Genomic DNA, 27,788 nt, shown 5'->3' with positions numbered 1-27,788 from the left:
GTAATATTGATTGTTTTTATACTTGTCTTGTTTGGGATTTTTTGATTTTTTAGGTTTGATACGTGGCTTGAGAAACTTTGATTTAGGGGTATTTAATCAGTCAAAGTCAGTTGGAGATTGCACTGGCCTAGATCACACCAGCCCTAAGCTAATTAGATTTCAACATATCTCCTCCCCGAACACTAGACGACACCAGCTTAAATTGATTAAATTTCAACGTATCTCCACCCCTAACACTAATCCACATCATCCCTAAACTGATTAAATTTCTGGGCCACATTAACTTTAATCCAAGTAGATTTTAGCATATCTCCTCACTTACGCAACAACCTCAATAAAATTTGATCTGGATTGCGTTGGTAACCAAACAGATTCTCAATAAATTATGCTAGTAAAACTGGACAACTGCGTAATATTGATTTGAATATTCTTATCTCATTGACTGGATGGAATTCAATTATAACTAGCTCTTATCCAATTTTCTGTCAAATCAAATCCGGTCAAAACCAGCCTATAGTTTATTTCAAATCCAAAATTTCCCCGTCCCCGATGAATTCCAATGTACTTGATCCACCTCACTTGATTAAGGAAGTCCCACCTCGGGAAATTAATAGAATGATAACGTTGGAAATTCATTCGAAAAAGCCCTGAGGCCACCTTGAAATGCAGACCCAGTCCCTGGTTAGAAGTCAATATTGTCCAATCTTGACTGGACCGATGAACTAAGAGTCATGACGAGGGTGAAGACCGTCAGCTGCAGCGATGCCGTAGCGTCGGTTTGTGCTGTTATTCAGGCTTAAAGCTTCTTGGAAAAATCTATTTGTTCCACAAGTTCAAAACCATTACTATTCCTGTTCAAAATTCCCTCCTCACTCGAACTTGCATTGAGGCTTCTGGTCCGCTTACCACTGGAATTCAGGAAGATTGCGTTTTCGATCTCTTTTCCCAAAAAATTGAGGAAGAGACGTCGAAATTTCGGTATGCATACACTCCTCTTACCTAATCCAGGTTTATAAATTATTTGCCCTGTGCTTCACTGATCACTACCGTGGAATCAATCTGTATCAGTGCAAGCATTCTGATCCATTCTTTTAGTATAACGGAATTTTTATAATCTTGTGGTGGCTGAAGAATTGTACTGATTTTTGAGCTCCGAGTGCTGCTTGCAAGGTGATTATATGGGCTCTACTGATTTTAATGGATGACTGTTGGCCGTTTCTGTTCTTTTTGTTTAGATTTCATCTTGTTATACTGTGGGTTTTGGTCCTGGAAGTTTGCCCTGTTTCGAGTTTCGACCTGCAGATCTCTACATTTAGAATTCTATATATATGTCAATGAGGCAGACTGGTCTGATTTGAGTAGGTTAAGGATCCCTATCCATGTGTAATAGGGATTAGTTGTGTGAGCTTGGATGTATTTGCTAAATAGTTGCTGAATATGTGGATTGGAAATAACAATCCACACCTGGATAGGTTCTTGGCATCAAGGATAAAGTGTTTTATTAAAGTTCATTTTAAACTTATTTAGTTTGTTAAGAAACCTTTACTAAAGCATTCAAACACAAGGGACTCTATACCAATGAAGATTTGAACCTGGGCTTGTTTGTAATGGTGGTGCTCCATTGCAACCACTAAAGCCCAGCCAGGCAAATAATGGAACATGTAGCTCAGTCATAAAGAAACCAGCCCATGGGCTTGGGACAATTTGAGGGTTAGTTGTATAACTTAGCCAGGCTAATAGTGGAACGTATAGCTGAGTCATAAATAAACCAGTCCATGAGCTTGGGACAATTTATGGGTTAGTTGTATAAACTATCTAATTTTCAACAGGTCTCAGAGCCAGTGGTTGAGGCTTATTAACTACAGCTAAAAGGCCGGAGCCAAAGTGTGACTTTAAGGGGGGGTGTTGGAGGTAGTAATCCACACCTCATATTGAAATGGTTGATAGGGGAAAGGTTCAGGGTTCGATTCTTAACCTGTACAGTTTTTGACATTATGGACTTGGCTTTTGATAGTGGTTGCTTTCTTTACCTACCTGAAATAGACTCATGATTACTGAAGTTGGAGGCTTACTGCAGAGTTTGAAGTTAGATCAGTTTACCTTCGAGCCAGTGATAAGTTCATAACTATTAGAAAATACTTGCATGATGTGTTGGCATAAAGATCAAATCCAGTCTGTTAACCTCAAATATTTTAATCCATTCTGTTATATTTAGAAGATTATATCTCCATGTATTTAGTATATTGAAGTTGTTGCATAAGTTGATCAAGCTAGGGAACCCTTTTCTCGAACCAACCTCTTCCTTTTGCCTAGATCTATATCTCTGGATCTCTCTTCGGCTGGCCACTCACTGCAACAGTCTTTGTCTTTGTTCTTGATTGCAATGGTTGATCCTCGCTGTTAACGAATACTAGTATTGATCACCATGCCTTTAGATTACTGCAGGTGAATGACAAGAAAATAAGGCTAAGTGCTTGTAGATATTAAAAAAAGATTTATATTGTATTTTAATGGAAATGGAAATGCAAATTCTGCGGATATCTTTTTATCAGACGTATTCAAGGAGAAATACCTGCTCATAATACCTTTTTCTTCTTGGCTGCTGCAGTGAACTTGCTTATCGTACCACTTGTTGAAGGATCTAGTCCATTCACTGGTAATTACAGATCTTCAGTTCCTTAAAGTACAGAGTTTGAACAGTAAATTTATCGACTTCGAAATGGGGATTGTAGCTTCTTCAATGAAGAAAATCTGCAGAATTTTGTTAGGGCATAGGGGATTAATCGTAAATACTTTGAGAAAGAAAAATATGGAAAAGGCTGAAGTGCGATCCATGAATTTGAAAAACGCAGGTTTGGGAACAGCCAACGAAGGGTTGAAAATTTTCAACGGCAGTAGTTTGGAAGCTGACTCCATGAATTCGACCAGTTTCAAGCAAAATGATCTTGAAGCATCATCGGCATCAGATATCATGCAAGATGGGAATAAGGATGCAGCTGCAATAAAAGTGCAGAAAGTGTATAGGAGCTACCGAACAAGACGGAACCTCGCCGACTGGGCAGTTCTGACCGACGAGCTCTGGTTTGTTTCTACATCATATTCATTAGGATGCATTACTATTTTCTTCCTTCCTACCATAGGATCTTGATCATGCCTGTGTTTGCATGCATTAAGTATTGATTTGGCTCTGATTGAAGGCATTTTGGATAGGAGAAATTGTTTTTTAGAAGTTGAGCTAGACTTTGCTTGGATATTGTGAATGTTAGCGTGCGCCTTGCATGCTTGAAGTATTGCTCCATTTTGTTCTCATTGATGGTTTTCTTTTAGTTGTTTTCTAAGAACCCATGATGTGTAGATCTGCTGGTACTAAGTATCAGGTTCAAACCTAATGAGAGAGGTTAGGATAGGAGCCACCTGAGTTTTAATTATAACACAATCTTGACGGGTTATAACATCCCACTGGTATTTTAAGGGTTTAATTATAACACAATCGTGGCTAGTTATAACATTCCATTGGTTTGCAGATCTCTCTTCTATAGCGTTGCTCAGCTTAAATGTGTTGCACTTTGCCCTAGTTTTTTTTTGAGGCAGATTGTAAATGTTTAAATTCAATAATTTTTTTAAGCTAATAAGGGAACAATTTTTTAATTGAGCGCACAGGTGGTCTGCCATCGACTCCCTAATACTCGAGAAAAACTTGTTTTACGACAAAAGTAAACCAGAAACTGCTATTTCTCGCTGGTCACGTGCAAGATTGAGGGCTGCAAAGGTTTGTTAAATCATTAACCTCTTGCAGTCTGTTCATTTTTCACTCAGAAAAGTCATTTTAATAAAGGAGTACTGAAAAGCTAGCATCTTTCCCCTCACAGTCTGCGCTCTATAAAAAGTATATCGCAAATTAAAAAGTTTTATTATGCACGCATGGCAAGTTGTTAGATATGTGTGTGGTTGTCACTGAAGTATTTTACAGAAAAGTCTCTGTCCATATCGTAAGAAATTGTTTTATTTGATGGGTTCTGGTTTACAGGTTGGCAAGGGGTTATCTAGAGATGAAAATGCTCGTGAACTAGCTATCCAGCACTGGCTTGAGGCTGTAAGTCCTTATCAATTCCCAAGATTAGACTAATGTGGACTATGGGTATAATGTTTTCTTCTACACTCTAGTTTCAACTTTCATCCTTGGGACCAACATTTCAGAGCTCAGAATTATCGTAAAGCAGAAATTCCAGTAAAGGGCATACAACAGTATTGATTGTGGTGTAAATTTTCACATTGTTGTAATAAACACTCATATCATGTCATCTGATTAATTTAATTTGTTGTTTGATAAGTGCAGATCGATCCGCGGCATCGTTATGGACGCAATCTGCATGTATATTATAATGAATGGGTTAAACGTGATACAGCTCAACCTTTCTTCCAATGGTGAGTTCTGTATTAAACGCTGTTTTCATCATACATCTGATAATGTGTACAGTGCTAGATACTTTCCTACTTGACATTGCCCTAGTAGGTCCAATACCCTGCAAATGTTTTGAGATTTCTTGCAGTGTCACCAACAAGGGAAACAGCTTTTCTCTTCATATGAATGAGATATTGTTTTACAAAATTTCATCCACCCTACCTTTAGTGGGTCTATTACCTGGTCCTGTAAATGTTTTTAGATTTCTGGCAGTGTCATGAAGAAAGAAAACCATTTTCTTTTTCATATTGGGACGTGCTAAGCTTGTTTTCATTCTATCAAATTTATTATCTTGTTGGTTTTACACAAAGAGACTTGAGGACAATAGGACCTCCGTCACATTAGACACAATTCAGTCATTTCATTTGTCACTGAATCTAGTTATTTTTTGGCATGTTTAATGAGCGATGAAGCTGAGTCAATTTAAAATATCAATGCAGGCTGGACATCGGAGATGGCAGAGAAGTAAATCTTCCAGACAAGTGTTCCAGGTCAACGCTAAAAAAGGAACTCATAAAATATCTTGGCCCGGTAAGGCTTTATCTATTCTTTTGCTGCGATCCTATCTAGTATACAACACTAGCTGGCTGAGAAATTTTTAGCCTGGTGATTATGTCACGGAAGCAAGGGGAATTGTTCCCAGGGGTGGGGGATGTTTCCTGGGGATCAGGATACTAGGGGATGCCTTGGGGACATCCACTGCCATAACTAATCAGCAGCTGATGCTAAGGGATGCCCCTGTCATCGACAGGGAGCTGCCCAGCGACATCCTCTTCTGTTTGGGTACACCAGGATTCCCCCTAATTATATGGAGATTCATAGGCATTTTTCACGGGGCCTGATGCCTCTAGATGAATAGTCATTTTCCAATTTATTTTTCCCTAGAATGTTAAAGGCCGCCGCACATATTTAATGATAGTTACGGTGGCATTGACACCGATGATGCCAAAGACTCGTTGCTCTGCATGGCAGCAGAAGATTGAGCATACGCTCTTTAGGGTTGGCTAGTGGCTTTGCTATTTTTATTTTTTATTTGCTCATTGTGCATTTTTATAATGTGAGAATATGATTTATGGATGCATCACTGTATTTCCATTTTTCATTTCGTAATGATAAACCCAATCGTTCATATACTTGAATTGCAAATTGTGTATTTGGATATTCCATCATCACTAATTATTGATATATTTTTTCTATATATTGCAGAGGAGTGGTTCTCCTATATCCAATCCTCTGCTGTCCCCTGAAATTTGGGGGTCTCTAGCCATCCCAAAACTTGTACCCTGTCACTGTATCTCTGAACCTTTCTGAAACATTATGTTGGCTTTTGCTATCTATACAAGTAATCCTGTTAGAGATTGCACATAAATATGTGGTCTGCATAATAATAATAATAGTAATAATCCAATTTTAATGTCACAACCAAGTTAGACATCAAATTGATGTATAACGTTCTCTTATTTGTGGTATAAGAAACCCATCTTGATGAAGTGATTTGACTGTTAAATTCTATGAAAGCATACATACTCTACTTTTTTCTATATTTGAACCACACCCACCCATTGTTTAGACAGCTTGCCACATGGGTTCTGCTTTGTAAGTAAATAAATCATAACCTCCCTTAAATGTCATTGAAATCTTGCAAAAGTATTCATCCGGGTAAGAGGAAGATGTTATTTATGGTCTTGTCTAAATTTGTGTTGCACTACAAAACTAGAATATCATTCGCACACATAGAAGTTGGATATGGAAGAATAGTAGTCCTGTGTTCGGTGGTTGTTGATGGCCGTAATGTTCGATCACGCTTATTTGGTTTTGTCCCCTGCATGGCATGACTGTTGCCTTTTAGGAGTTTAGACCTATATCTTAGTCTCCTATGGAGCAATTCATCTATATATTTTTGTACAACGGAAGAGCCATCCATCCATCAATCATGCTTTCTTGTACCTAGTTGTTTGGAAATGAAATTATAAGGAGACATCAAACTATAAATTATATTAGCTTGCTTTAATGCCTTGCCATCTTAAGAATTATGATATTATAGCCATTGATTTCTCAAATGTCATGGGAGGAGATGAGCTCTGTGTGGAACATTGTAGTTCAGCTTTCAATATGGACATTCAAACCATTGTAGCTTATTTTTTCTTTTCTACTTTTGAAACTCATTAAAAAACTAATTCTCACTTGTTCTGCAGAAAGAGAGGGAACATTATGAGGTTATTCCTGAAAATGGTAAACTTGTATACAAGCAAACTGGGCTGTTGGTTGACACTACCGAAGGGAGTGACACCGAAGGGAGTGGAGAATCACCCTGGATATTTGTTATGAGCACGTTGAAAAAGCTATATGTTGGAAAGGTATTTCGACATTAACTAGATGAATCAACAATTCTGTAATAGTATTTCAATTTCCAGCATAAAGTCTTTTTTGGATATTTTAATGGCAGTTATAAATGTTGTCTTCGCTTTTGAAGCGGACCTAGAAGGATCTATGTTTTCAATGCAAGGTGTTTTCTAACATGGTCCGTTTGTTGCTGTGTGTACAGAAATTGAGGGGGACATTCCAACATTCTAGCTTCTTAGCTGGAGGGGCTACATCTGCAGCTGGAAAACTCACTGTACAGGATGGAGTTCTCAAGGTAATCTATCAAATTCTTTGAAGATATTTAATATTCTTCAGAAATATAAATATCAGGGTTTTGTTCAGTACATTCAGCATTGGTAAAACTTATTTGAGTATTTATTAATTTTTCTTATGCACTCAGTTGAGGCATATCTGAAAATGTTTATCCATCTGTATAGAATTGCTGATGGGATTTGAGTAGCACGAACACTATGATCAAGTTTCTGCCAACTTAAACAGTCACTTTAATGATTCAAACAGATCTTGTCACATGTAGATGTTATGCATGGTGACATTCCTTATGGAATCTTAGCACGAGAGTAGTCACAGACTGCATTCAGGAGTCAAGAGACAGCTCCACAAGATCTGGTCTCATTATTCATTAGTCACAGACTGCTTTCAGGAGTAAAGAGACAGCTCCACAAGACTGGTCTCATTGTGCATGTTATGAACTTGAAACAGTCTGTCCACTTATTGTTAGAATTGGGACAGTCCAACTATTTCCAAAATGCATTAGCACTATAATTCTACCAAAGTCAATAATAGGGCATTCTTGCTTAGGAGAAAAGTCTTCAGATTCCTGCGTTTTATAAATACTGAATAGAAATTCAATAAACATCAGAATTTAATCAAGTAGGCTAAGGTTACATAGAAATAATAGTAATTAGTTACCTAGGGAAAAAGGAAGAAGGTATACGGTATTTACACATTCAAAAAAGCAAAGCTACGTCCAAAGCCACACATTAACAAAGTGAAACGGCTTCCTCAAATCTAAGATGGTCATCAAAAGGAACCGTCCAGAAGTGGATGGGGATTTGAAATTCAACAGCTAGTGAGACATCCTTTTTCATTCTGTGAGCGAATGGTAGGATAACCATGAATCTGCATGGATAGAATATGCTAAATCAGCCGACAATCAAATACATATGAGATTAAGTCTTCAAATTAAATAACTTTAGATTATAATTTGAATTTACGAGCAAAGGTAATATGCGAGTCGTGCATTTTGTTAAAAATGTAGAATTTCATGTTAGAAAACTTTGATGGAGTTTTTGGAACACTATCAATGTTTAATCCTCCATAAATATTGTAATTGTAATTAATTATGTTAATGATACTTGTATGGGCATGTAAATGTAAATGGGTCAAAAGATTCATGATAATTGTAATTATATTTTAATAACAACTGATAAAGAGGTGGTGCCTTGATACCAACCATGAGAAGCCCTGAGAGGGGAGGGAAACTAACACTAGGGGTCAATGGAATTAACCCTTGCCAATAAGCCAAATCTTCATAAAGTCGAGATTTTCAACTTTCCCCAAGAAAATATCTATAATGGGAAGGATGTGGTAGTAACTTCCATATTTATGGAAGTGGTTGGGTTGTACCCCAATTGTCTCATCCAATATATGGGTAGAGTACCATTCACAGATTTCTAGCCCCTGGGTTCTAACCGGAGGCTTTTGATCTGACCACGATGAGCAGATCTAACTGGAAATACATCAAAGAAGAAAATCGTGAAGGAAAGTTAGAGATGAGAGAATTGAGATGAGCACTCGTGAGGGTGCAAAATGGTGGAGAGACAGAGAAGAATAAAATAGAAGGGCTCGCAAGACATGGCAACACAATGAGGGATGGGATGGATTTGAACCTAGCCTCTGAAATTTGAGGGCAAGAGTCCTAAACCCTAGCTGCTCTAGAGTTGTGTTCTGGGTGCTTGTTGCTTAGGGCATTGAGCACTGAGAAAGGGAAGGCTACTAAGGGATTGGTGGGCAGTGAAGGGGCTTCCTTTGTGCTTATGCAAAATAGCTGAAAAACCACTCATAGACATATGCATGCTCTTAGCTTTTTGGGGTTTGAGGGAAACTCACTGGTTTTACGTGGATGAAGGAGAATGGCTTTCATCTTTACACCATTGATATTCTAGGAGAGAATCGAGAATGGTCTTCTGGTGCTTATTGTGCAAAACAACTGAGAAACCAACCATAACAACTGGGGAGACTATAGGATAAGTGGGAGTTTGAGAGAAAATGATCAGTTTGATTTGAAGGAGAATGGCCTTCATGACTCCACCTTTGTAATGCTAAGTGATAACTTCCGATGTTAAACTGTGTATATTTATGTGCATGCTTACCGAATGCATGTTTTGATCTAATGTGCTACATGCTTATAATATGAAATGGTAAATTTGGCTGTGACGGATGTGAAACATTCATATGCCTTGTTGATCTTAGTGTGCACTTATGATGTGTTTTCATAATCAAAGCATGGGACTGATATATCTTTAGTCTTGTTTATTGGAAATATCGGATCTGTAGGCAAGTGGCATTGACGTGTTCAGTGAGGACGTGGTCTGCACTGTGGTGACACGTGGGCAGGGGCTGCCATGTGTCATCGATGTAATATTAGCATGGTATTGTACAATTGTTTACTTCGCATAATTTTGTGTCTACAGCTTGGATTTGATGAAATTTATTATTTATGTGGTTGGAAAACTCCTAATAAGAGGGATGTTAGTCTCAGAAATGAGTTTTAAGGTGGTTGAAGGAAGATGATTTTTGATAACCCCACTTCCTTAAGTTGTTTTGGGAATTTGGGGTTGGTATGTTACAGTTTTCAAGGAAACGATGGTGTTTTTATGATACAGCCCCCTCTCTGGTTTCTCCTTGACCTTGGAACAATGAGAATTGTTCCAGTAACCTGATTTTATTTTCAAGAACCTGAATAGGTTCAATAGGAAAGAGTCTGTAAACAATAACTCCTTTGTCTATTTCCATATCATTAGTGGACTCTCGACAACCATAAGTGGAAGTTCCCACACAGGCCAAAGTAACCTTGATGCAAATAAACAGAGACCCTCATGAGCACCAGATAAAACTCGTTCAGCAGCTTGAACCACTTGTTCCATGTTAAATCCTACTCCAACAGTACTTATATGATTAGCCAATGCACTACCACCCTGCATTTGACGCATGCCTACAACCTTTGGATCCTCAAATGCTTCACAGCCCCTTCTGCCACAGCATTTGACGCTATGTTTTCTTCATAAGTCGTGCATCCAAAAGAGGGCACATTGATGCAGCTTCTCCTGGTCCATAACGTCGAAGGAAGTTCTCAAATAAAGATCTCGGTGCATTGGAATCTAGCAACCTTTGCAATATATCTACAGGCCGATTAAATACAATTTCCATCAGATCCATTGTAACAAAAACGACATCTCTCCTCCTTGGAAGAAGATGCTGTGTAGCTAAACCAGCACGAGCCCGTAATTTCTTGGCTCGTGTCATTTCACTTGACTCTCCAATGTTTCCAAAGTCACATAGCTCCAGAACTGAAGCTTGAACAGAAGCTTCTCTCTCGAGGGGGCAAGACATCAGACATAGAAAGTGTTCTATCCTCAAGTTATAGGGCAAAAAATGCCATACCATATATGGTGGTAATATGCCTAAGTTGAAACCGTACTGTCTATTCCTATCCATGGGCATACTGAACTTAAATTCTACTTAATTGAATTGATGCTGCGAAGACTGCCAACAACTGATATCAGATTTACAAGTTAGGTTTTATTCGCAGTTGCACGCTGTTCCTTAAAAATTAACATTCTGCATTTATTTTCTTCTCCCCATTTCAATGCTGCTTCTACGAACTGCAGCACGCTAACATCTCGGTGTTCCGATATTGAAGGCCCAATATGATGATACAACACTGGAACAGATAAACTCTTTCATAGAGTGTCTCTCATTTTTTGCACGAGGGTGTTCTAAATTTACTTCAAGTTTGTTTAGGTCAGTAGCCTGTTGGGATGCATGAGATTATAGACTGAAATCCAATGCTATTCATAGATACATGTACAATTAATATTAGCGCCTTTGTTCTTTCCTGTAGTTTAAATACTAAGTTCCTTGAGTGTTGTTTCCTATGGTGACCATTTATTTTCTTTGTTTATACAGGTTATATGGCCATACAGTGGACATTATCATCCCACTGAACAAAATTTGTCCGAGCTGCTTAATTTTCTGAAGGAAAATGGTATCGACATTACTGATGTTCAGGTATTCGTCTTATAAAGGAATTATGTCTACTTTAGTTTATATTTCATACTGTTCATCATTTTTTTTTTTTTTTTTGGTTTTGTTTCTTCTATATGTACTTTGTACCATATCTTCTTTGCCCTGTTTTATTTGTGTGGTGTGGTAAGTGTTATGATTCATTATTATTTAGACCATTCGGTTTGTTCACATGCAACATTACATGTTTAGTATCACAATTGATTCTGAATCAACAATTTCAAGATTCCTGATGTTAAGTTTCGTGTCCATTTTACAGATGTTTTCATTCTCAGACGATGAACGTGGTAATAGTGTTACAAAGCGTGAATCTAAGAAAAGGAAGAACCTACGTATTGAGACACTGGACCCAAATATTCCACAGGAGACAGAGAGTAACACGGATATGGATAAGAACAAGGTTGGAGTGGCAAATGCAGAAACAGAAAGAGAGGAGAACCAGCCTGCTGATACGCTTGAAGCCCATATCTTTCATGAGGTACGCAGACAAAGAAACACTCTGGATGAGGATAAGAATAACGACATTGCTCCATTCCGTGATGAGGAACAAAATGTAAGTGAAGGCAAAAATGGCATGTATTCATTACTTTCTCAAATGGGAGGCACCAAGGTTACCGAAAGTGCAAAGATTGAAGGTGGGAAAGAAAATCAAGAACCTGTATACGAAAGAAGTTTGTCAGGAGAACTTGAAATTCAGAGGCTAGATATTGCTCCCACTAAGTTGCTCCAAAGGATGAACTCAAAAATGTCCATACAATCATATCAGCTAGGGAAGCAGTTGTCTTTTAAGTGGTCTTCAGGTGTAGGTCCACGCATAGGCTGTGTTGCAGATTACCCTCCTGAACTACGTGTCAAGGCTTTAGAGCTGGTGAATTCACCTAGGGGTACTTCTCCCACAACTCTTCAATCACCCAAGTCTGTATATTTCTTTGGTGACCCATCACCTAGATGCAAAACTCCTTCTGGTAACCTCACACCCACAGGCAAATCTGCCTATGCAAGAGACCAACAACATTCAAATGATACAAAACAGCTGATATCCTCCATGAATGGATAGGCTGGGAATATATCAGCTACTGATTATCCCCAGGATATTTGAAGTCATTTTTTATTGATTTATTTATTCATTTATGTGTATAGGCTTTCAACACGGAATCGGAGTCTTCATGAAATTCCATCCCTTAAGTTTGGAATACCACATTGTTTGAAATTCCAACTTAAGTAAGGGAATTTTTTTTTGCCCTTACAGTGCAGACGATAGAATACAAAATCGGGTATTCTATTGGAGCTGGGGCAATGCCCACAGGGTGAAGCAGGCAAGATGAAAGTGCCTTACTCCTATTTCTGGCTCAAGCATTCTTGATTCATCAAGTCTCGCCTCTAATTGTATACAAGAATGTGTTCAATATTGTTTATTCATTTAATCTCTACTTGAAGAATACATTGGTGATTCATTTAATGTCGAGCCTAATTGTCAATAGAGATTATTGATCCCAAAAGAAAACTATTTATTTGTTTAGTGTTCACTCAGATGAAAATTTATTTATGAAGGGAGGAGAGCAACCTTTCTTCCAACTACTTGAGTTACATTTAATTGACGTTAAGATAAAAATTTATTGAAATGTTGAATATTTTTTGATACTGGAGAAAAAGTTAATATGTAACAAAATATATTAAAGTTAATATGTAACAAAATATATTAAACACGAGTTGTTTCATGAAAAGAAAAATATATAGCAATAATTAGTTAAAAATGAGGATATTTAATTGGGTTGAGGGGTGTTTTATAGCTATGTAATGTCTAGTAAATAAAAATAAAATAAAATAAAATAAAAAGATTAATATAATGTAATGTAAACATTTACTTTAGTCAAAATAAAAATAAAAATAACAATATTTTTTATAATAATATAATATTTGACTATAAAGATCAATTTTCATATGATATGAACATGTAGATATTAATTTCTGTTTGTAATGTGTAAAATGGTTATTAACTACATAAAGTCTAAAGTGTATAAATGATTAAATCAAATATTGATATTTGCCTTAATTTAGTGCTCAGTTGGAATAGTTTTTGTGCAAGTTCATATAAAAGGTAAATTAACATAGTTATATAAATTAAATAACTGGTGAATATTCGTAAACATCAATTCATGATAGACATTAAAATATTTCATTATACATCTCATATTATTAAAATTTAAACAAAATCATGAAAATTAGCTAAATTATAATAACTTTATTTATTGTTATTGCATAGAGAGCCATTGTACAATTCAATGTAAAACGAACTTTAAAAATATATGCCAGCCCGCTAATTAATGAAGAATAATAATTTTTTTAACAAAAAAAACACATACAAAATAATACTATCTATCATAAAAAGAAATAAAGGGTAGAGGAAATTCAAAAATACAAAAAAATTATAAATCCATTTAGCAGAGCATCTATGCCTAAATATTTGTTCTTTACAATTTTTTGAACTATATAATTTGTAACCTACAGTGATAAAATAAAATTTTCTCTTTGTAAATTCTGTGTGGCTTCATACTGTGAAAACACATTCACCCAACTATAAAACTCACCAACATTTTTTCCTCTAAAAATATTACACTGGATTTTTTTTGTAATGTAAAAATTCATATAAGATTATTTGCCAAAAAGTGAAAATGAATAAACACAGTCAACTCTTGTTATGCGTGAATGTGACATGAAATTAGAATACTTACCAGACGAAAACGTTGTCTACAAAAACTACTTAAATTGACATCATAGTAAAAATGTGTTTGTGTGAGGTAAATTTTATCAAAGTAAAAAAATATTATTATTTAAGTTATATTAATTAAGTAAATTGATTTGGTAGTTAAAAATGTAAATTACTTAAATTGACATTGTGTTTGTGTGAGGTAAATGTTATCAAAGTAAAATATATTATTATTTGAGTAATTTAAATTAAGTAAATTAATTTGGTAAGTTAAAAATGTTTTTGTGTGAGTTAAATTCTATTAAAGAAAAAACAATATAAATGTTTAATGACAATAATATTTTAAATGGAAAATAATGCTACCATAAATTATATAAATTATGTTAATACTTAAAATGTGTTTGTATGAGTAAATTTTATCTATAAGTATTTAAGATATATAAAGATTTAATATCATTATTAGAAATATGAGTGCATAATATGGGTGTATAATTTAATTGAACTCAAATTATTCAAATTTGTAAATTATAATCCATTATAAGAAAAGAGGAAAACAATGGAAGAATAATTTAAATGTAAAACAAAGTTATAATATTTTAGATAATTTAAACCAGTTTAGATCCATATAAACTCCGGATCTACCAAGCTGGGAGAGAGAACAAATATCTTGAGATGCAAATGTAACACCCCAAGATGCATAAAAATTACAGTGATTACTAAGTTTGATCTTTACAATTTATTACTTTAAGTTTTCTTACTCTATGATGTTAAATTATAAATCAAGAGCCTGGAAGGCCAACAGACATATTTGGTTACCTAATTTTTTTTTTTTTTATCGTTAAAAGACTATCTAGGCTATTATATTATATTTACAAATAAACATTACAGACAGTGAGACAGGCATTCCAGGGCCAGCAGTTGCACCTTGGATAGTTTAACCTTGAGACAAAAAGCTCCCTCGCAGGGGCAGCACCTACAGACCTTCCAAAATTACCTTCCAGACTAACAGAGACCCTCCAAAATCTATTTGCTACTGGAGGCCCAAAGGATGTGAGAGTCAGCATGCTAAGGGACCTCATTACTCTGAACAGACCCAAGACCGCCCACGCAAGGGCTTCCGACATACACTGACTGAACCCAACAGTAAAGAGAATTGAGACTAGACTCGACATACATAAACCAGAAAGACAGACTCAGAAACTGCCAACCAGCAAGCACAGTGAAATCGGAACCGACATACCCGCAGAAGCATTAGTCCTGGTTTCTAGCTGAGAGAGGAGGAACCGAATGGAGTCGAGGCTCAGTGTCCTGGTCCTCGCAGAGGCTTGGGTCTTCCACCACGTAGCACCATCCCCGTCCCTCAGGGACTCCTTCCCACATCGCTTTCCACTTGTCCTCATCAATGCCCGGAGGTGCTGGCCCCAATGGGGGTGAGGTGCGTTGCACAGTCTCCTCCCCCAAATTGCCTGCCTCATTCAGTGGCAGCACCTCAGTAGTTTCCTTAACAGGGCTGTCCTTACCGGAACTTCCTGGAGGCTTCTCCATTGCGTCCTTACCCAAGCCTTCTGGAGGTTGCTCCATTGTGCCCAGAGGATTTCCGGCTCCAGAATCTTCAGGGATTTTTGTGAAGAGAACAGAAATGTGGGCTTTGACTCCTGCATTGTCCATTGAGCTACCCAGAGTGAACACCACCGAGCCAAATGCCGGAAGCAATGGCCCTCCCTCGCTTGAGCTACCGACCTCCAAGAATTGCCCACATGGGAGCTGTGTGGCTCTTGCCCGCCTATGACAGTAGCGAAAACAACAATGGTGATGCTCGTCTGCTGCAGGGGTTCGAGAAGAGGATCCTCTCCCTGGTCCTCGTCTGCTGGGCTGTCGCTCCCGTAATTTGACCATGTTTTCTTCGTTGCCACCCGCGTATGCCCACACCAATGGAACGATTTCTGAGCACCCTCCTCCTGCACGCGAGTTAGCCCTTCTCGCATCCAGTTGAACCAGAAACCCCTCGAATTGCCTCCTCTGCTTCCGGCTACAACCTGAATTGCAGCGGCTGACCACAGCTTGAATTGCAGCAAGAGGCCTAACATCCACCACCTCGCAGCCTCTCTGCTCTCGCACCCGTCTAACTTTAACCTGCCAATGCACCCACATCCTCTGTTGATAACGTGTGCCATTCCCTCTCTGCATCCGAGCATTAACTGCACTCTGCGCCACCATCGAGAACCTCTGCCTTGCATTGAATGCCCTTTGCTTCTCTGCTTAACCATTATACTGTGACGGGGTCAAACCAGGCTCATTAAGGTTACCACGGGGCGGCACATGCTGGGCATGTGGCACGTCCCCCCTTGACAGGTCATCACCCGCATCCGGGGTTGGTTACCTAAATTATTGGTAATTAGGATTCCGTGTATTTTAACAAAAATAGAAATTGTTTACATTAATTAAAAGAAATAGTTACAAAAGGCAGTTACCCAAGGGAGATTTAGATGGGGGAAAAGAATTGAGTAGTGATTACTAAGTTTGATCTTTACAATTTATTACTTTAAGTTTTCTTACTCTATGATGTTAAATTATAAATCAAGAGGCTGGAAGGCCAACAGACATATTTGGTTACCTAAATTATTGGTAATTAGGATTCCGTGTATTTTAACAAAAATAGAAATTGTTTACATCAATTAAAAGAAATAGTTACAAAAGGCAGTTACCCAAGGGAGATTTAGATGGGGGAAAAGAATTGAGTAGAGGATCCTAGAGCTAGGTGGAATAAACCACCCATCTCAAGGGAGATTTAGATGGGGGAAAAGAATCTAGGAGAGGATCCTAGAGATGGGTGGAATAAACCAGTGGGAGAATTCTCAAGAACTGTCAGTAAAAAGTACAGGACTTGAGGTGGGACAGGAGTGGGTAGGCAATAGCTTCCTGGAGCTTTCTCTATGGTCCTGTTTGTTGTAGGGCCTAGCTTAAAAGAAGATTGAGATTGATAATTTTTCTCTTCACCAGTGTTGCTCAAAATCACTCTATTTGTTTGTTAACTCTGATTGGTTGGGATCATTCTTTCTTGGATGACATTCAGGATTAGGGACGCTTGTGTCATCAATTGGAAGCAGGCAAGATGGTGACGAATTGAGATTGGTCCAAACCTTTGACGTCATTCAACTTAGGCGGCTACCGCCAACCCCATAATTTGATAGATGTATAAATAGAACGTGAAAAAAGGAATCAAGAAAGGGGGAGCTTGGTCGTGGTAATGAAAATCTTTGCGAAACAGGTCCCCTCATCAATATATGATCTGGAGAGAGATTGACTCATCTGAATACAAAAACTGTATCATCATGTACCCCGATAACTGATACACCCATGCATGAAGTCTAGGAGAGACTTTCGAGAAATGATTGAATATTACAGTTTGCGAATATTGAACAGATAAGTATCATAGAAAGTTCCATTACGAATTAATGTTGAACTGTGGAAATTATTTAAATGAAAAAATAGAATTTTTCATTATGAATTGATGATGGAAGAATTTCGTAAGTGATAGAACAACTAAGAAAATAATTTCCTTGAAAAATGCATTAAAACAGAGAACATAAATTCCCAGTTTCGCAATAAAAACAGTAGACAATAAGTTATGGCAATGCATGAAAGATAGTAGGTAATACTAGTAAAGTATGGAGAATAACTTCATATAGTGGATAGACTTGCATGCGCTCCTAAAGCCTTAAGAGTATTTTTCTTATCATAAATAGTGGAACAATCTGTATGAAACCCTATATGATTACTGTGGAATTTATCTATGTATTATGCTATAGAGTCAAATATAAACTGAGTAATATATTGAAAACCATTATAGGAGTAGTTCTAGGTTACTCATTGTAAAAGTCATATTAAAAAAGAAACGTTCTAGAAATGCCAAAAGGATACATGAGTAACAATAGAAATAAACCACGTGAAATGCTACAGGACTATTGTAGATATGAAAAAAAGCCATTACAAAAGTAATCTAGGTGACTTATTGTATAAACATCTTTAAAAGAATCGTTCCAGAAATGCTGAACAAATTATGATAAACTCGCTAAAATATCCTGAGCAAGGAAACAAAGGTAATCTCGGCCCACCAGTGAATAGATGAAATCACTACATTAACATTCAAATATTGAGACGCACAAAGTTTGATTAAATATATTCACTATAGTAATAACTTAAAGAACAATACTACTTTTCAGAATGGCTCAACAACCTGAACTTGAACAAAAACCCCTAAAATACCACCAAGCGTATAACTTAACTCAACAAGTGTATAATAGAGAAAATATCCTAAAAAAGACTCACAGTCGATCAAGCGCTGATCGTTCTCAAAATTACATGTGCCATGCACAGTTTTTGGTTATTCTGTTATACAGTGAATTAAATTAAAAACCAAAACTTAAGCAACCCTCAGTGAAAAGCTTGGCTCGATGCACAGTCTCTAGCGTCGAGTAATTAATCATTTTGTAGCTAAATGTTCATGCACCTGAGGTAAGATATTCCAACCTGGAAATGACCACGGAAGCCATAAGCTCCTAAACCTTTAAGGGATGCTTTCCAAGTTTTAGTGAGCTGGGAAAATAGGGGAAAATACCTGCATACAGTGGCAAGCAATCATGGAGTCAGTAGGAGATTAACCCTGTGAGATTTATAAGACGCACGATGCCGGAAAGGGGGTTATTCCTTACTTGAAATTGGAAGGTTTCCGAATCGCGCACCTACCTGCAACACAATAAACCTCATCATTTAACGAATTCAGAACAAAGAAACTATAAATACTCAGACGAGAACCTTGTGGTTTGTAGGCTTACCTCTTGAAAAGGATTGCTGGAGTAGAGCCTCTCCCGCAGCATTGGAAGACCAATGAGCCACCCTGGACAGAGGCGACAATCATACAATCTCGACACCAGACGAAGTTCCAAAGCGGAAGACGAACTCAGATAATGAAAGCAATCAAAACTGCTTGAAGTCAAACCGTCAGGGTTCCCTGTGTTCGTAGGGCTGACCAGAATGCCCATGGAAAACAACAAAAGGACCTTGTGCTGGCCCGAAACCCTCACCAAACAAATCAGTTGCAGAGCAATAAGATGTTAAGGGCCAAAGACAAAAACTAACGCTACCCTCTGTTGGGCGTGGAAAAGTGGTTAGGGGGTTAAACCCTAAACCCTCCCCACTGTAGAAATTTTGAATAATAAACACTTATTCACAGAGATTATCCCGATTATACACTATTGTGGAATACATTCACAATACATAATCTCCTCTACGTTGATCATCAATAGCATCATAAAAAACAATGAAACATCAATCACATGCACACATTAACACAGTGTGTAACCCAGGGAAAGCTTACAACTGAAAACCCCACACTATCTGTATATTAATGATTGAGAACATGTAACAATACATAGTACAATACTCCTCTCAAGTATCCAACACTATCTTCACCTGTTACACACAAAACTAGCTCAGATCCGAACAAGTCACAGGTTCAAATCTTTTCAGCTACTTTGCCTACCTCTATTGCACAATTACCAAGTGAAAATCACGTGAGCACATGCTATTTCACTGGGCATATACTGCGCAATCCTCATGGGCATACTCAATCCATTGATTGTGCAAGATCTCATGCACAACTATAGTCACCACTGATAGCAATCTCAACCTCTAACACCTATCTCCACTGAACTGTACATGCACTGAGTTAACTGATGTATTCTGCAGTTGCATTATGAGTTAATAATTAGTGAATTAATTTAATCAATTAATTCACATCACTCATCACTAGTCTATTTGCAGTTAGACTAATTACAACTAGTTTAACCAAGTCAAACTGAACACAACTCCATCAACTCCACATCCAACTTCACAGAACTCACATGCATGAGTTCTAATTGATGTCATGCATGCAATAGCTCAACTGACCCACAAGAAAAGCGTATTTCCTTCTGACAGCTGCATGTGCCACATCTGTAGCTCAAACTGAAGTGCTCAAAGAGGATAAGATAATGTTTATAGTCTAAATATTATTATGAGACAATAATATTTTACTTTTCTATTTTTACCCTGACAGTCTAAAAATAGACTCTGATCACTCCGCTGTGAACCAGAAATAAAAGTCCATCTATTTTTTCCCAACATGACCAATCATCCATAAAAAACATCCTGCAACTCATAGACCATGATCCATATGTCTAAAAATAGACTTTGCGCCAAAAATACCCTGCGGGCCCACTTAGTGAAGGTGAATTCTTTCCACTAAGCTCCATCATCTTGTTGCATTCTCAACACTCCCTCTGAACAAGATATGGATTATCAGCAACCCCTATCCTGCCTCGGTGGTATTCGAATTTGCTTCTGGTGAGCGCCTTCGTTAAGATATCAGCATCCCGATCCTCCATTGGAATGTATGAAAGTAACATGATTCTCCGCTGCACACAATCTCTGATATGATGGTACCTGATGTCAATGTGCTTATATCTATCATGAAATACAAGATTAGCTGAGAGTTTAATGCAACTCTGGTTATCACAGTAAATCACAGTAGGCTCCAAGTAAGAACCGAACAAATTGACCAGGATCTTCCTCATCCATATAGGCTCGCATGCAACCAAACTTGCTGCCATATACTTGGCCTCTGTTGAACTGAGTGCCACGGATCTCTGCTTCTTGATGTACCAAGAAACTGCTGTCGACCCGATACTGAAGACCCCTCCTGATGTGTTCTTTCTGTCTGTTGGGCTCCCTGCCCAATCTGCATCCGTGAAGCCACATAACTTCACCTCATCCTCCTGTCTGTACCACAAACCATATCCCGATGTGCCTCTCAAATAACACAATACATGCTTGCCTGCCTTCCAGAAGAGCTTGGTAGGCTTAACCATAGCTTGTGAAAGCTGGTTAACAACATAGCATATATTAGGTCGTGTATTGACCAGATACATAAGTGACTCCACCAACTATCGATAAGCAGTGGCATCCTCCTTCCTCCAACCTCCAGGAAGAGGAGTATCAACAGGCTTGCAGCCATGCATGTTGAACTTCTCAGTATCTCCCGAGCATACTTACCCTGAGAAACAAATAGTCCATCACTGCGCTGCCAAATTTCCAATCGCAGGAAATAATGAAGGAGGCCCAAGTCCATTTCAAACTCCTTAGCAATATTATCCTTGCATGATCAACAGATCATCACCCGTTAGAATCAAATCATCTACATAAAGTACAATGATAAGCAACTTACCCTCCACCACAATCTGGTATAGGTTAGGATCCGCCTCACTCTTGGAGAATCCAAGTCCGGTGAAATAACTGTCTATCCGTGTGTACCAAGCACGTGGTGCTTGTTTCAACCCATACAACGCTCTCTTAAGCCTGCACACATGCGACTCGCTGCTGAAGATCTCAAAACCTTCGGGCTGCTCAATGTACACCTCCTCCTCAATGACTCCGTTGAGGAACGCAGTCTTCACATCCATCTGATGAATGTGCCACCCCATCTGCGCTGAGAGAGCAAGAATCGTCCATATGGAAGAATACCTTGCGACAGGTGAAAAGGTCTCCTCATAATCGATCCCCTCTATCTGTGAAAAGCCTCGGGCAACAAATCTTGCCTTGTACTTCTCCACACTCCCGTCAGCTGCCTGCTTAACTTTGTAGATCCATCTCGAACCCACCACTGATTTCCCTTCCGGTCTAGGAACAATCTCCCATGCACTGTTTCTGACAATCGAATCATACTCTTCCACCATGGCGTCTACCCATGCGGGATCCTCCACAGCTTCCTCGAAAGAGGATGGCTCAATCACAACACATTTTCTCATAAGAGCCATGTATCCAGTGTACCGATCAGGTGACTGTCTCTGCCTACGTTGGGCTGTAGGTGGTCCTACAAATTTCTCTGCATCTTGAGCCAGTCGCTCAGCTTCTGTCAAGCGCTTTCGCCCTCTGATGGTTGGCGCTACATGAGTGGTCTCTTCCACTCCATGAACCTCGTCCTGTGGCTGATCCACGTCCTAAAGCTCATCCTTAGGAACTAATAGCTCCTCATCTGCATTTAAGTGTAGCTCCCTCTCAAGCGAACACTTCATGGCTTTCTCCTCCTGAAATTTTATATCCCGTCGCACAACAGTCTTGCCACTGTCTGGAAAATACACACGATAGTTGTGGGGCGTATCATTGTACCCCACAAATATTCCAACCTCTGCGGTCGGCTCCAACTTCTTCCGGGCATCCTTCGTCACATGCATGTAAACGTTAGCACAAAAAATCCTCAAATGAGAAAGATCAGGCTTCTTACCAGAATAAGCCTCCTCGGGTGTACTGATGCCAAGTATCCTGTGAGGACAATGGTTCTGCACAGAAACTGCAGTATTGCATGCTTCCGCCCACAAGTGAAGGGGTAGGCCCTGATCATGCAACATTGCCCGTGTAGCACTCACGATCGTTCTGTTCTTCCGCTCAGCAACTTCGTTTTGCTGTGGGTTATGGGGAGCTATGAGCTCTTTTCGAATCCCTTCTGCTTTGCAGAAATCCTTGAACTCGCCAGAGATGTATTCACCACCATTACCGCTCCTAAGGGCCTTCACCTTCTTCCCCGACTCCTTCTCGACCAGTGCTTTGAACTCACAGAACTTTGAGTATGTCTCGCTCTTCTTCTGCATGAAGAAGATCCAGCAGTTATGAGAGAAATCATCAACAAAGATCACATAATACCTATGTTTTGCTGTCGAAGCCAATGAGAAAGGTCCACACACGTCTGTGTGAATTCTCTCAAGGATCGTCGTGGCGCGACTATCCTTCTCGTGAAAGGTGGCTTTCACAAACTTTCCCAAAGTACACCCCTTGCACTGATCTGACTGCGCAAGAGTGCCTTTAGGAAGCCCTGTAGTGATCTGCTGTAGTATCTTCAAGGCTCCATGGTGAAGGTGACCCAATCTCTTGTGCCACAGCTCGCCATCATCCCGGCTCACCAATCCTTCTGCCTTGCATGCCATTGCTGCGCATCCATCTACATGCAACTGATAAAGGTTCCTCACTCGAACCCCTATCTTCCGGGTTTCTCCAGTTGTCTTGCTGGACATGAAAGCCTTTCCCTCGCTGAAAACAACATCATATCCCTTGTCTTCTAACATCGCCACAGAGATAAGATTCTTCTTCAATCCTGGAACATGCATCACTTCCTTCAATACAAAGGGTTTACCAGACTCTCTCTCAAAGGAAATGGTATCGATACTGGTCGCACTGTATCTACCATCATCGCCCATCTCAATGTGCACTCCAAGATCTTTGTGCTCCAGATCAGAAAACAAATCTCGATCTCTTGTCATGTGAAAAGACGCACCACTGTCCAAGAACCACACCGATCCCATCACACTTGAAACCAAGCATGCGATCAATGAAAAATCAAGCTCAAACTGCGAGGCTAGAGCCTCTCCTGCTGCAGATCCAGCAACTTGATTGTTCTTCTTCTTCTGCGAACAATTAGTGGCACAGTGTCCTTGCTGGTGACAATGAAAGCACTTCACCTTGTACATGTCCTGCTTCTTGCCTTTCGCACTAGACTGAGAAGCTTTCTTTTTCTTCCCCTTCTTTTCTTTGGCAGCCAAAGCGCAATTTTCTTCATCAGGTCCCTTTGATGAAGATCCATCCCTGGTATTTCGCCTGATCTCCTCCTACACAAGATCTGACCAAAGTCTCTCCCATCCTGGCAATTTATCCCGACCATTGACACAGTCCTGATAGGAATGCCAACTCTTCAGAAGACCAAGGAGAGCCAAGCTCACCAAGTCCTCATCATCGACAGTCACCCCCACACTTCCCAGCTCATCCCTGCACTGAGTGAACTTTGTGAGATACTTGGGTATACTGTCTCCCTTCTCACATTTGATGTTTCTGAGTTTATCCTTGAGCGCCAGCTTCCTCTGATCGCTCTTGCTTTGGAATAGATCTGTCAACGCTTTCCACATCAAATATGGAGAATCTTTCCATGCAAGTTGGACACAATGTGATCCTTCACGCCCTCCAACATAATCCTTCGACACTTTGCTGTCTTCTTTTTCCAAGCATCAACTTGAGTAACATCAGTAGGCTTTGGGACATCAGCCTCTATGAAATCCTTCAGCCCATTATCATCCAACATCGCCTCCATCCTGTGCTTCCATGCAATATAGTTCGAGTTGCCCTCAAGAGCATACTCCAATCGCAATCCGTTGAAAGACATTGCCGCGTTGATACCAAGAAAACACTGTTGCAAATTCGAATTCCACTAGCTCCAAATTCAACCGCCTCTGATCTAAGATTCGTGAGAACAAAATATTTCTCGTACAGAGATTGACTGTATGGGCTTTTACCAGATATCTCACCTTCCAAAGAAGGATGAATCCAGAGGCTACCTGGCCCGATTACAGACTCTGCCTGAAGAAATAAAATGTAAACACTTCCTGAATAGTAGATCTGATGATCAACAACTCTGATACCATGTATAAATTTTGAATAATAAACACTTATTCACAGAGATTATCCTGATTATACACTATTGCGGAATACATGCACAATACATAATCTCCTCTACGTTGATCATCAATTTAGCAGCATAAAAAACAATGAAACATCAATCGCATGCACACATTAACACAATATGTAACCCGATGAAAGCTTACAGCTGAAAACCCCACACTATCTGTATATTAATGATTGAGAACATGTAACAATACATAGTACAATACTCCTCTCAAGTATCCAGCACTATCTTCACCTGTTACACACAAAACTAGCTCAGATCTGAACAAGTCATAGGTTCAAATCTTTTCAGCTACTTTGCCTACCTCTATTGCACAATTACCAAGTGAAAATCACGTGAGCACATGCTATTTCACTGGGCATATACTGTGCAATCCTCATGGGCATACTCAATCCATTGATTGTGCAAGATCTCATGCACAACTATAGTCACAATTGATAGCAATCTCAACCTCTAACACCTGTCTCCACTGAACTGTACATGCACTGAGTTAACTGATGTATTCTGCAGTTGCATTATGAGTTAATAATTAGTGAATTAATTTAATCAATTAATTCACATCACTCATCACTAGTCTATTTGCAGTTAGACTAATTACAACTAGTTTAACCAAGTCAAACTGAACACAACTCCATCAACTCCACAGAACTCACATGCATGAGTTCTAACTGATGTCATGAACGCAATAGCTCAACTGACCCACAAGAAAAGAGTATTTCCTTCTGACAGCTGCATGTGCCACATCTGTAGCTCAAACTGAAGTGCTCCAAGAGGATAAGATAATGTTTATAGTCCAAATATAATATTTTACTTTTCTATTTTTAGCCTGGTAGTCTAAAAATAAACTCTGATCACTCCACTGTGAACCAGAAATATAAGTCTATCTATTTTTTCCCAACATGACCAATCATCCATAAACAACACCCTGCAACTCATAGACCATGATCCATATGTCTAAAAATAGACTTTGCGCCAAAAACACCCTGCGGGCCCACTTAGTGAAGACGACTTCTTTCCACTAAGCTCCATCATCTTGTTGCATTCTCAACACCCACCGTCGGATTTCTTAGCCGCGATCGGATGGCATACAATGATACAAGTGTTACCCAGGGTCAACACCAGCTGGCGGAGGCATGCAACGATCTCATCTACTTGCATGCCATGTGATTCAACGTACATAGGTCAGATAACCAAGGACATGACGTGGATGGCCAGCCCACCGTGAACCATGTGAACTTTAATTGCTATCAATCATATACACAACACTAACTACGAGGTTTGATGTACATACACCAAAACTATATAAGTGTTGTCTGGTATATACAAGTTTAATTTACTGCACATTAATAATTCGTAAATTCTAACTATAGGGTCCATTATTGAGGCCTATATATATATATATATATATATATATGTTCTGTAGTTTAAGATTTTTATTTGTTACAGATGGTATCAGAGCTTAGGTTCGTACACTAAGACTCTTTGGGAAAAATATATATATTCGAAATGGATGTGATTTCTTTAAATTAACTAAGTAAATATATGTGTGAACACACAGACCACATCAATACAAAAAGGGTCAGGATGTAGAGGAGCCCAGGACCACCCAACCCGCCAGAAACAATGTATGTGAATGATAATCCTGATATTTGGATATAGATGGGCGAGGAATCTCGTCAAGCTAATGCGGTTTTACTCGAAACTGTTCAGCAGCTGCATGCTGAGATGACAAATTTAAGAACAGACAATGAACGGCTACGTTTAGAACAGGAGAAAATTCTCAGAAGTTTGTCCAATCGACAGAATCAACGACATCCAAACCCCAGTGCTGAAGATAGGGAGAAGACCCCAACAACTCAGCATGGAGAGGAAAATGCTGAGTCAACAAAAAAACATGGGGAAGATGAAGAAGGACGCTCGGACAATGTTTCCGACCAACGCAAGACAAAAAGACAGAAATCTGAACTACAAGGAGAATTTAAAAAGATTAAACCATCACTCTTTGAAGGGGAATCTGAAGAGGCAACAGAAGCATGGTTAATTGATATGGGAAAATATTTTCAGATTTATGAGTACACCGATAAACTGAAGGCACGATTGACAGTTTATTAGCTAAGGGGTAAGGCTACCCTTTGGTGGGAAGAAATCAAAACAATGAGGAAAATTGACAAAGAGCAGGTTACATGGAATGAATTCCAAAAGAATTTCAAAGACAAGTATCTAACTAAACGTTATTATGACAAAAAAGCAAAAGAATTTCACGAGTTAAGATTGGGAACCTTAACCATGGATGAATATGTGACACGATTCACCTCCTTGCTGCACTATGTGCCTTATATGCAAGAGGAAAAGGCCAAAATTCAACACTTCATCAGTAGCCTACCCAATTTTATGAAGGAGAAACTGGAGTTTGACTACCCCAAAACAATGGATGATGCAGTGTGGAAAGGTTGCATTTGCTACCAACGAATGAAATAGAAAAATGAAGGACCTAAAGGAGGGTCGAATAGGAAAGGTAGAACCCTGATCCCAAACAGACACCCAAAATTCTCTAGTGGCAGAAATATACAACAAAAACTCCTCAACAAATTTCCAGCAAGGAATCAGCCCAAAGTTGCATATTCTGAAAATAGATAGTCAGAGGGAGTTATGAAATCTGTTAATGACCAATAGTCAAAACCATCGCTGCAATGCTGGGGATGCAGAGAACTCCACTATTACAAAAATTGTCCACATAAGGCAAAAACGAAACAACTATCAAATATGTAAGAAGAATCCACGGTTAGGGAAGTAGCAAGGAGCATGCCCAAAATTAATGTTGCTATGGATGATCATCAAGAAGAATATCAACTCACCATGATCGAATGTGAAGGTATGATTGTTAAGCAACCTATCTCTGTTTTATTTGATCCTGGTGCTAGCTTAAGCTATGTTAGTCCTAAGGTGGTAGAAAAGTGTCAATTGCAGAGTAGTACGTTTCCAAAACCATGGCTAGTTCAATTAGCCACCGAGACAAAAATAAGGGTAATTGCAAAGACAGAGCATTGTCCCATAAAAATTTTAGGGCAACCCATTTATGTTGACCTTAATATACTTCCTTTAGGTTCTTATGACATTTTAATCGGGATGGATTGGTTAGAAAAATGTTGGTCCCTAGTGGATTGCAAACAAAAAACTGTTAGTTTTCTCGCTGAAACAGGGTAATGGAAGGAACTCCAAGGAATTAAAACCAATACCAAGTTACGTCCTATCACTGCTAGTTAGCTAGGAAAATGTATTAGGAAGGGCTGTCAAATATATGTTGTTTAGGTGGGATTTACAAACACCAAGAATAAAATGACCTCCTTGGAAAACATTCTTGTCATTTAGGAATTTGTTGATGTATT

At 38.8% G+C, this 27,788-nt stretch overlaps 1 protein-coding gene and 1 long non-coding RNA gene across 6 annotated transcripts; one reads left to right on the top strand and one right to left on the bottom strand.

Moving 5' to 3' along the window:
* Window positions 1–555: 555 nt before the first annotated feature.
* On the top strand, window positions 556–12,571 carry LOC149195035 (IQ domain-containing protein IQM3-like). 5 transcript variants are annotated; one of them, XM_089405225.1, is made up of 11 exons: window positions 559–978; window positions 2,609–2,656; window positions 2,853–3,081; window positions 3,661–3,769; window positions 4,028–4,093; window positions 4,337–4,425; window positions 4,903–4,993; window positions 6,658–6,819; window positions 7,008–7,100; window positions 11,036–11,137; window positions 11,412–12,571. In XM_089405225.1, exons 3-11 carry the CDS (start codon window positions 2,915–2,917, stop codon window positions 12,207–12,209), a joined length of 1,677 nt encoding a protein of 558 aa, XP_089261351.1. In that variant the 5' UTR covers window positions 559–978; window positions 2,609–2,656; window positions 2,853–2,914; the 3' UTR covers window positions 12,210–12,571. The 5 variants fall into 5 exon arrangements, with proteins under 5 accessions (XP_089261349.1, XP_089261351.1, XP_089261350.1 ...); XM_089405226.1 differs by lacking the exon at window positions 559–978 and adding an exon at window positions 1,025–1,170; XM_089405227.1 differs by lacking the exon at window positions 559–978 and adding an exon at window positions 1,920–2,445.
* Window positions 12,572–18,091: 5,520 nt separating this feature from the next.
* On the bottom strand, window positions 18,092–19,042 carry LOC149195034 (uncharacterized). Its single transcript, XR_016255133.1, has 3 exons — window positions 18,695–19,042; window positions 18,572–18,605; window positions 18,092–18,477 (listed from the first exon to the last, which is right to left on the bottom strand). It is a non-coding gene; the product is annotated as an uncharacterized LOC149195034 (long non-coding RNA).
* Window positions 19,043–27,788: the final 8,746 nt, after the last annotated feature.

The sequence above is a fragment of the Pinus tabuliformis genome, chromosome 2_2, assembly GCF_031772625.1.
Source record: "Pinus tabuliformis cultivar Carrire ecotype Pingquan chromosome 2_2, CPIR1, whole genome shotgun sequence".
Taxonomy (NCBI): domain Eukaryota; kingdom Viridiplantae; phylum Streptophyta; class Pinopsida; order Pinales; family Pinaceae; genus Pinus; species Pinus tabuliformis.
This window is presented reverse-complemented; position numbering and strand designations above follow the sequence as displayed.

Coding starts and splice junctions, on each gene's coding strand:
- LOC149195035 (XM_089405223.1), top strand. CDS start 2,720: ATGGGGATTGTAGCTTCTTCAATGAAGAAAATCTGCAGAATTTTGTTA. Junction 4,994..6,657: donor TCATAAAATATCTTGGCCCG/GTAAGGCTTTAT, acceptor CTTGTTCTGCAG/AAAGAGAGGGAACATTATGA. Junction 6,820..7,007: donor AAAAGCTATATGTTGGAAAG/GTATTTCGACAT, acceptor CTGTGTGTACAG/AAATTGAGGGGGACATTCCA.